The 10,376-nt window shown below is 44.1% G+C and overlaps 1 protein-coding gene across 3 annotated transcripts; it reads left to right on the top strand.

The window, feature by feature from the left end:
* The first annotated feature begins 648 nt into the window (after positions 1 to 648).
* On the top strand, positions 649 to 9,782 carry LOC142575331 (uncharacterized). 3 transcript variants are annotated; one of them, XM_075684599.1, is made up of 5 exons: positions 662 to 990; positions 3,671 to 3,924; positions 4,773 to 4,841; positions 5,895 to 5,974; positions 8,353 to 9,779. In XM_075684599.1, the coding sequence occupies exons 2-5, from the start codon at positions 3,848 to 3,850 to the stop codon at positions 8,463 to 8,465; spliced, it is 339 nt and encodes a 112-aa protein (XP_075540714.1). In that variant the 5' UTR covers positions 662 to 990; positions 3,671 to 3,847; the 3' UTR covers positions 8,466 to 9,779. The 3 variants fall into 3 exon arrangements, 2 of the variants coding, with proteins under 2 accessions (XP_075540714.1, XP_075540715.1); XM_075684600.1 differs by having other exon boundaries at positions 664 to 990; positions 3,671 to 3,817; XR_012826627.1 differs by lacking the exon at positions 5,895 to 5,974 and having other exon boundaries at positions 649 to 990; positions 3,671 to 4,841; positions 8,353 to 9,782.
* The last annotated feature ends 594 nt before the right edge of the window (positions 9,783 to 10,376 follow it).

Below are 10,376 nucleotides of genomic sequence, written 5' to 3'. Positions count from 1 at the left end.
CACGGCAGGGCGCTCGTTATGCGGTAGGCGTCGCGTTCCACATAAGTGAACGGAAGCCCTCAGCTGGCGCAGCTGTTTCCCGTGCCATGAAGCAGGGTAGTTTCCTTCCTAACACCGCCCACGTATCTGAGAGTCATACACGGTGAGCGGGTAATCAGATCTCTCTGCCTATGAGCAGAGCGAAGCGCGAGATTAATCAAGGATTGCAGCATCACCGGGATCGGGTGACAGCTGCTCGCCTTCGAACTTGGGTAAGATGAGGCAATTATTGCGAGCCTGAGTAGCTTGTTCAGACGCGCATTTTCCGCACTGCTGTGGGCTTTCGAGTGCTCAGGGCATGGCAGCACCTTCACCATACGGTTCCTTCGCCACTTCGTCTTCCTTGTGCAGTTTCTACTTGGCGTACCATATTGGTCGTGCACTGCCGCTACACTCTAAAAACTAGGAAGGGTATCGCAGGAGTGAAGCTGCCGGTTCACTCTTCAAAGCGTCGTTTTACTCTCGCAAAATGTCGAGGAGAGTGAAATGCATTGTTCACTCTGTCACCAAGGAGAGAGTGAAATGTGCTTTTCACTCTCCCCTTCAGAGCTAGAGAGTGAAAAGACTCTTGCGACAATAGAAAGGAGAGACTCTTGCGGCAATAGAAAACAAAACGTAGCGTAATCTTCTGCTTCAACTGTAGGTGGCTGGCCCCGAACATGGCAATGTATCATTCATGCACGCTGAGCAAAGAACACATCGTTTTGCTTCTAAGAGAACAGGCCGCCGCAGTTCAAAGGAACGCGTAGCGAGCGCTCTACTTTTTCACTCGGAGTGGCTCCACCGCGCGCGCGCGCGCTCAAGATCGCGGAACAACACAGCACCGGAGAAAGGTGACCCGTGCAGCGAGCAAAGGCCAGCCGAGGGAGATCGTGTGTTAGCCATCTCGCGTCGCCACGAAGACACGACAGTCGTTCGTCATGCCTTGGATATAACAACAGATCCTCCACGGTAAGTGAATTCTAACTTAGGTGCACATTCTCCGTATATGTCATGCTATCGCCAGGAAGTCGTCGCTGCGCTTAGCCGACGCGATTGACAAAGGACTAAGGGCACATTCACACCGGCGACTTGAGGAGGTCGCGCGACCATTTGCGACTCGCAATCAAAAAGCGACCGAAGGCGACTGATGTTCACACCGGCAAGCCCGGCTGAGCGCGACCCGCAAGTCGCAATCCCGGAGATTATCGTTCTCAGCGAGAACTCTTGGGATCTACGCGGAATTTGAACGCGACGCCAAAGGAGGCCGGATGTAGACACACGAAAGATCACTTCCGGTGCACCGCTGATTGGTTTATCAGTTTTGCGACCACGGTCGCGCGACTGAAAAATCGCGCAGAGAGCGACTGGCCCAAAATGGTCGCTTTTCAAGAAAGGCGACCGTTTGCGACCATTTGCGACTGGTCGCTTTGCGACCAACTTGGTCGCGCGACCACTGTCAGTCGCCGGTGTGAATGTGCCCTAAGCGTACGCGCTGTCTCTCGATGTCAATCTAAAAAGCCAGTCGTCGCGATAACTGCATGTGATTTTATCACTTTGCCGTTGTCCGTAAGAGCTTTAAAAATCGCAAACGCTGCCAGAACTATGGTATGTTCAATAAGACGCCAGGCGAGAGGACGCTTAAAATGGTTGGTTCACCAGCCCGTGATTCCGAGCCTATGCGGAGCGTGATTAGCGTGCGTTTTGTGTGTTTGAATTTATTCAGTTTGGCAGTCTACTGTGTACGGAACGCTGTTGAACTAAGGAATCACATAACAGAAGGCGTCATTTTGCTGGCAGCATGCTTTTCTTTTATAAATAAACCGCGCGCTTGACGGTGTCTCGCGCAGGGGGAATCTGCGACCACTGAAGTTACGTGCAGCACCAGTGCTAGTTAGAAACTTTGCCGCAGGCATTCAGCTGCATGCTGCAAGAGGTCAGTTGGGCGCGTTATCTTGAACTTACTGAAAACGCATGAGGAATCCATGTTTTATGCTGAAAAAAGTATAAACCCCATATAAGCGATCTTGCGCGCGGCAGCTACAAGCGACGCGACGGAGATGGCTGTCGCGTTCGCTCGTCGCCTACAAGTCGTACTCCGTGCGAGCGACGATTTTGAGCGACGCCTCCCCGGTGTTGCCGGCATGAGGCCTGCAGTCACGCCTGACGCGTGCTTTAGTAATTTACGTTGATGTATTTTACTATAAAATGTAGCATAAAATATTTCCGGAGATCTTGCAGTACGTTCTTATCCTTGCACGTATAAAAATTGAATCATTTGCTCGTTCCGCGCGACAATCGGTAGTATTTGAGCGATGTATGTACATCCAGTTCCGGCTTCGCGCTATTGGCTAGTCGCTCATAGCAGTTCTGGGCGACGAGCGACGATTTCTAGATTTCCAGAACCGAGCCATCTGTTCAAGCGACGGCCCGTTTTGTCGCTCGAAGCCGTCGCTCGTCGCCGTCGCGCACTAAATCGCTCTCACAGTGTTTATCCCTAAGACTGAACTGTTTTTGCTCATGTTGAAATGGTGTGATTATAGGTCTGGTTTTGTCTCCTGTTGCGGTTTTCGTGCACGGTGCGAAACTGAAAGGATGCTTATGTCTACGAACTCGGTGAATTGTCAAGCAGCTGGTTACGCATCGGCATCGAATATAACGGCTGCTGTGTGGAATTACAATTGCAGGGGCGCTTTGCATGCGCTTATTGTTTTGGACATGCCTGTGCATTTGCTAATATGAGTTGGCGTGTCAGAGTTATGTCATATGAACAGCTAAATCAGCCTTCCTCTGGGGGTTACAAGCGTAATGTGTGCATTTTGCTATAGCATGGCAGATGAAGATGTGTTTATCGCTTGAATATTTTTAGTAGAGAAATAAAATATCAAAATAAAATGTTGCTTTAATTCCGTGTTACCAGTCTGTCGTACGCAGAACAATAGGTTGGTGTAATAAACTAATAACTGCGGTTTAACTGCAACTTTTACATGCCTACAAGAATCTAAAATGCTAGATTTCAAACTGCAGCAGTAGTCGGGTCTGTCAAAAATGAACTCCACTGCGCACCTCATGCATGAAAATAAGTTCATGCCTTTTAGTAAGCTTAGATGCAGGCCGCAGTGAACTTGTTAGTATTGAAATGTGGGTAAGCTTGCCATAACAAGCCTTGTTGCCCTTTTTTATAGGCACATCCATATATCCTTTGAGCTGAAGGACAATATTTTCATCCCTACTGAGCATCATGTTTGCAGCTATGATCCTCAAATTATGGCTTCAGCAGTGGCACAACCAGGGATGGTGCGGGGGAGGGGGGCACACTGGGCACTTGCTTAGGATGTGTCACAAGTGGTGTTTGCGATACACCAGACTCATGACAGACCTATGACGTCTGAAAATGACCAATATTCTATTCATTAGCAGGAGTATTCTAACATTCATGAAAAACAAGGATGAACTGTGGTTTATTTTTTTTTTGCTTAAATCTAAAAATTGAAGTTAGTTTAGCAGTTGACTGTTGCAGTCATTTGGATGTTTTGCATGCATTTCACTAGGAAGACTAAGAGCTAAGACTTTTTATTGCCATGGCCTTGACTGTCTTGATGTTGTTTTGCACCATGCCCTTGTGTTGACTTTTGCATACAATATTTTTCAGGCACCCGCTTTATATAACGCAAGAAGGCAGCTGCAAGGACACGAGGATGTGAAAGAGCCAGTGCAGCGTGACTTCACGTAGTGCAGAGGAGCCAATGCCAAAAAATCAAAATACATTGGCATGTTATTTGGACAAGAAAACTAGTATGTGGGTATATCGGGTGTACCATTTGACCAAATGTCAACAAAATCAAGATACAGTATGTTACACGAAGATGAAAATTCTCACGTGCTCCAGGCAGTCATCTTAACATGGTATATTTATGTAATGTCTCTGATTGGAAAGTCAAATCAAGTATGCTCTCTGGAGACAAACACATAGCAGCAAGTGTCATTGAAAAGTTAAAAATGTGTTTTAAGAAAGTTGATTAGTTCTGAGAAGTGACTGCTTTTTGTCTTGCCTCTCAACAAATATATCCATGTGATAAAAAAATAGTGATACAATGAAATTGCATATTTGCTTAGCGACATGATACATACTTGCAATGAGCATGATGCCTGTGTTTACTATAAAAAGCAACAGCCCATGCTTGGTTAGGTTAGGCCCACTACAACATGCAGGCATGGGTGATTGGTGCTTTCTTTTATTTCTGTGTCGTGAGGTTTATTGACGTGCGTATAGGTGCAGTGGCACGCACTATGGCTAGTACAAAAAGGGGGGAGGGCAGATATATGTAGCTCACTGTACACGACACAGGGCAAAGGAAATCCGTGTTCAGCAACTATGTTAAATGCCATGTACGTAAATTTTACAACGCTACTCGTTCGAAGCGCGCACAGGTGCATATTGAAGAAAAGTTTCCAGGGTAGATAATTTAGTTCGTAATTTACACTAATTTTGCTCTAACCACGAGACATAATTTGAATATACTGCACGGAAAAACCTAGAGCGAATTAAATTGTGTCAGCTACGTGTGTATACATATAGTCTTTCCTATGCATTAGGTTTTTTGCGTAATGCATTAACACTTGACAGCCTATCTTATGATGTGTACTCTGTTTACATTACAGTTCTTTATTAGTTTACTCATTTGTTTTGCGACTGATGAAATGCCGGCATATATATATTTTCAACATTTGACATAACCCTGTATGTTTTGCAGGGACAACCCAGGATGTGCATTTCTCAGCACCCAGTCAACTGCCAAAAGTGACTCAAACACAGGCCACCAGTAAGTCGACATCAGTTGCAATTTCACATTATGCAGTTGGCGGCTGCCTTGTACGGAGGCTTTTTTTTTGTAATGAGATGGTGATGTCGTTCTAATGTACATTTTGACCACAAAGGTGCGATCATGTCTCACAGAGGCATATATGGTTGCTATTCTCTGCGAGGGACGTGTTCTCGTGTTTGTGAAGCATTTGTGTTTGGCAGTATTGTCGCCCAATGAGTCGGATATAAACACTAACTCGCCACTGCCGGCAAGTAGTTGCGAGAAACGCATTATGACGCTGTAAAGTTATTTCATTAATTCGAAGGAAAGTTTTGCAGCAGGAAAAAAGGTTGCTATTCCAGGTAAACATGTCTTTTTCTCACAGGTTATTTAGCCAAACTGTGGATGCATGAAATTCGTGACTTATGAATAGATTTTAATTTATTTAGTAATGCTTCTAAAAGAGACTAGAAATAGCATGTGACTACCTCTGCAATCAGCAGACCATACATTTACAGTCATAAGTGGCAGTTCCATGCAGTCTCGCATTTTATATAACCTTTCCTTTCAGCAACATTGGAACTGGTGGCTGCGTTTTCAGAAGGAGAAGTGTACTTGACGCTGTATGTGTATGTGTGGATTCGGTTTTCTTTGTATGTGTCGGCTCACTGACAAACGGTGCAAAAATCTGTTGTACCATGAGCCTGACGACGCCTTCTGCTGGTAGAAATGCGGCACTTCGTATTTTATAGTACTGCATGACATTTAAATCAAAGCTACCACATAAAATGATCAAGAAAACTAACCGCTGTTATAGCTGTTTTCCTCAAAGAACGCTTGTCCTTTATGGGCTGTGTTAATCTGAGCTCTCCACCGATGTTTCAGTAGTATTATCCCTTAGTGAGTGAGAGATTGGGGGCAATTAATCGTGTTAGTGTTTAAGTGGTGTCCTAATTATGTGCATTTGTTCCAACAAAGTTGTCTAGATTACTTTATTGTGTAGTGTAAAGCTTATGAAACCATCAGCAACTACTGAGTTGCTAACACGCATATGGATTTGTCACTATACAGGTGGAACTCGGCTGTACCACTGCAGTGCTGCGGAATTGCCTTCACCAGCGGCTTTGCAACAGCTGTTTCGCAGCATGTCGGTATGTGTTAATTTATAATTATGTTCGGATGGGCTAGTATTATGGACCACTGCTACTCTGTATTGTGACAGATCCATATGATAAGGGATGTAATGGGCACAGCGAAAGCCTTTGAATTTTTTACTATGGTACATAAACAGGCTCTCCTTTTCGTCACTGGAGCAGGAGAGAAGGGCATGCAGGCACTCCTGAATGTACATATATTTCAAAACATGAGAGAGACATATACACACACACACACACACACACACACACACACACACACACACACACACACACACACACACACACACACACACACACACAATTAAACTAAAGGCAGGGACGTTCCATCTTTCATCTTGAATTGAATTGTGCAGCGCAAAAATACAACACAGACCACAGAGAAGCACACATGTTAACAGGTTTGATACACACGTTAGTTCAACAGATTTGATACTTCAAGTGTGCTATTTTACACAAGGGGGAAGGGAAAGGGGAGATAATCTGAAAAAAAAAAGTGGAGTGGAAAAAAAGGAATCGTGCCAAAAAGCATGAGAAGCATCGCGCAGCCAGGATCACCAGCAGGACATCTAAAAAGCACTCTGATAAAATTACATACAGGACAACCTTACGTATAGTTTGTTTCAATCAACTCAGATCACATGCAGCCATTACTGCAATCATGTTGTTTCCTTATGTCATATGGGGGAATGATGTGGGCCCAAAAAACTGTTTAGAGCTGAAGGATTATGTTCCATTCTACCCTCATTGCCTGCTTTTTTATCATATTGTTATCAGCTGCTTATGTTAGGGACAAAAAGTAAGAGTACGAACTGTTTCCCGATTCGCCATTCCACACAACATGTCTTTGTGACTATATGTACATGCAGATGATCCATAGTTGAAAAATATTCAGTACAGAAGAATCTCATTACAAGATGCACTTGGTTGTAAGAGACATCTGAAAATGGTTTGGTTGGTTTTCCGATGTTTGCCACGTTAACAATACTGTATACAAGAGACACCTTTGTTACTAAGGATGACTTTTTAAGTATTCACTACTTCGAAGGGACACAACCCAGACACATTCACTTTGTGCACCTTGTGTGCTCTGAAAGGCGTAAAGATCACGCAATCCTTACACAAGTCAATCGCGCATGTCTCTTTTAGCATGAACCAGAAAAGGAGGGCAACGAGGACAGTGAAGGGCAGAAAGTGTCGGCAGTTGAAGCTGACGAGCGTCTAAGAGCACCTCAAAGGTACTGCGAGCAACAAGGCTTGCAAAGTGAAGCGTTTAAATTCCAGAAGTTGGGAAGGAAGCTAACACAATCTACAGTCACTAAAAAGCTGTGAATGCCTTCTTTAAAGGGCCCCTAAACCACCGAGGTTGAAATTTAGTTGCGGTGTTGCAGTTCTACACAATAAGGCAATGAACAGGTAGCCACGAGAATTTTTCGAAACGGTGCAGTAATAGTGGAGCTACGTGTGTTTGATTATAGAAAAGTAGTCCCCACTCATTTTACTCTTTCATCTGGTACACGCCATATGGACAGTATCGTCTTTTCCTTGCCTAGTACACCTCCAAATGTTACGGGACAGGCCAACACCAACGAGCTCTGTTGCTGCCGCGCTGGCCCGTCGTCCTGCGAGGGGTGGCGCTAATACAACGGAACTGTATGGTGACTCAGGTTGAAGAGCCTCATAGGGAGACCCTTCTGTTGGCGTTTCTGTTCTTTGCCCCCATTGGCTGCCCACAATAGCATCGCGCGCAACGCAACGAGGAAGAAGGAGTGTGTGTATTTGCTTGCAGGCCTTGCCGGCAGTCGTACACTTTCGTTCGACCAATCGACAGCACCGGAAACTGGTGACATCATCAGAGACAGCCTGGTGACGTCAGGACAAACTGGGGGGTGCAGGATAGGTCCAGAGAGGCACACGGGGTCATTTTCTTCATATTGTGGTGCTCCGGCAGTGCTACGCACTCTGGCATTTGGCTTCGTCCATCGGGACGGCATTCTGATTTCGATACGCGTGTTTACTTGAAATGTTCAAAAAATGTCGAGAAGTGGTTTAGGGGCCCTTTAAGCCACCCTGAGCATTTATTCCTTCAGATATATCAAAACATACTTTAGTGATGATGCATAATAAAGTGAGCTAGTCTGGCTCCTCAGTGTCTCAAAATGTTTGGTTTCGAGAGACATGTTTCCCGTGCCTCTTGAATATCTTCTGATGAGGCTTTACTGTAATATACACAAACAATTGTGTAACTCCTCCTGCAAGTATTATTCATTAAGCCCGGTCACTTATGTGCAAAGCTTGTGGTTAAGTCTTGATGTCCGTACTTTTTAGAGCTATGTTTATTAATTCATGCTGTTCTTATTGGTTCTTCGATGCAGGAGACAATGCCTACGAAATTATTGGCCCTGATCATGAGAGCCCTCAAGGGGCAAACAACATCTCTGTTGCAGAAGTGAGCCCGATACCACTTGGAAGTTACCATGACAGATGACACGGCAGCAATAGATACAGAGACTGCCATGTCTACTGCAGCTGCAACAGTGTACGAGGCAAGCAGCAGCGCGTCAGCATCAGCAGCAGTGTCAGAAGGAACCACACCAGGCCTGGTAGAGCAACATGTGTGCTATCACTGACTTTTCTTGTAGTGGGTACAACTCATTTGCTCAACATACAAAAGCTTTTCACCACGACTGTGAGCCAGTGTTATTGTGGAGCAAGTACAAGACTAAGTTAGGTGTTATAACACAGTACAAGCATCACTTTAATATATGCAAATGCAAACATATTACAGTTGTTGCCTCCCCAGCCAGCCCACATAGTGACAACAATGTGGAACACATGGTGGGACACACCTCTCCCCCATTACAAGATAGTAGAGACTGTCAGTGTTGTTGCTAGATTGACTGGTCTTTGTAGGCAACTAGAAGGACAACACAGGTGTCATAAGATTGTTGTTGATGTTGTTGTTGAAGAGGTAAAAAAGAAGTTTGATGGGAGCTGAAGTGCCAACTGACATTGAGCAAATCAAAAGCAACCACCTGAGAAAGCAACACTATCGAAATTTGGGTATCTATGTGCCGCCAACTCTGGTAAGAATGGCATAGGACAGAAGTGTGATGAAAATCACACAGACACTGCTGTTGCATCACTGGCCACAGTGAGCAGCGACTTGTAGGGCAAGAGAGTCAACTGAAACTAACATTATGATATAGTGTCATGATCCCATGTGACCACTTTTCAAGTTATTTTGCAAGATACAGCTCAACCTCCAGAAACGAGATTGCAACTTGTCTGTAAAAAAGCTTTCACAAAAAATTATTCATAACACTATTAACATAGCAGTATCTTTTTTTTTGTGTCGGTTCGAGGTTCCCGGCTGTCCATTAATGCAAAAATTGAGGAAAAAAAGAACATGTCGTACTTGCACCTTTTTAACAAGTACGAAGGGGACAGAACTTTTCTAGTCATGCATCTTCATCATACTATCAAGTTTTTAAATGCCTTTTATAATTATTATTACCAGTTATATCTGAGTGCATTGTATGCATGTAGCAGGTGTAAAATCAGGTCAGTTGGATCAGGTGCCTTATCTGCAAGCGAGCCCTATATTCAAGAAATTTGAATTAAAATTGTTACGTTAGAGACGCAGTCTTTCAGCACTTTATTGCCTGTGGTTTAAGCATTGCTCAATACTTTTGTGGGTGGCAATTTCAACCGGCACAGCACTGCGCTTTGCCACAGTCACATTTGTCTTCAAAGCGGTTTTTACCATTTGTGTTGATCTGTTTGTTTATGCATAAGCAAGTTTTTAATTTATATTTTTCTGCATTCTTGTGCTTGCACTAAGCTTGTATAAGGCAGTTACAAAATGTGCGTCACTATGACGAACTGTTCTGTTGAGCTTACACTTGCAAATAATCGTGTTCAGATGGCCGCACTTCTATGCGGGTGCACCGCTAGCTTTGTGTATGTTCTCATGTTTGTATAAAGCTTATATAAGCTAGTTAGAAAATGTATGTCACTAAGCATTGTGATATTCTTTAAAGAACTGCTTGGTTGGTTTTACACTTGTGAATTAGTATTGAGGCGGTGGTATTCCCATGTATGCCCACTGCTAGCTTTCTGTGTCCTCACGTGTTTGTATTAAGTTTCTACAAGGGAGTTACAGCATGTACGTCACTAAGCGCTGTGATATTTTTTAAAGAACTGCTTTGTTGGTTTTACACCTGTGAGTAATAGTACTCGGGTGGCACTAGTCATGTGTAGGTACACAGGGACCATTTGTATACATTATGCTCATGTAAAGCAGTTACAAAGTGTATGTCACTAATTACTGTGATATTTGTTGAATTGCTGTGATGGTTTTACACATGTGAATAATAGTGGTCAGGACACAGTACTT

This window comes from Dermacentor variabilis, chromosome 3 (assembly GCF_050947875.1).
Source record: "Dermacentor variabilis isolate Ectoservices chromosome 3, ASM5094787v1, whole genome shotgun sequence".
NCBI lineage: Eukaryota > Metazoa > Arthropoda > Arachnida > Ixodida > Ixodidae > Dermacentor > Dermacentor variabilis.
This window is presented reverse-complemented; position numbering and strand designations above follow the sequence as displayed.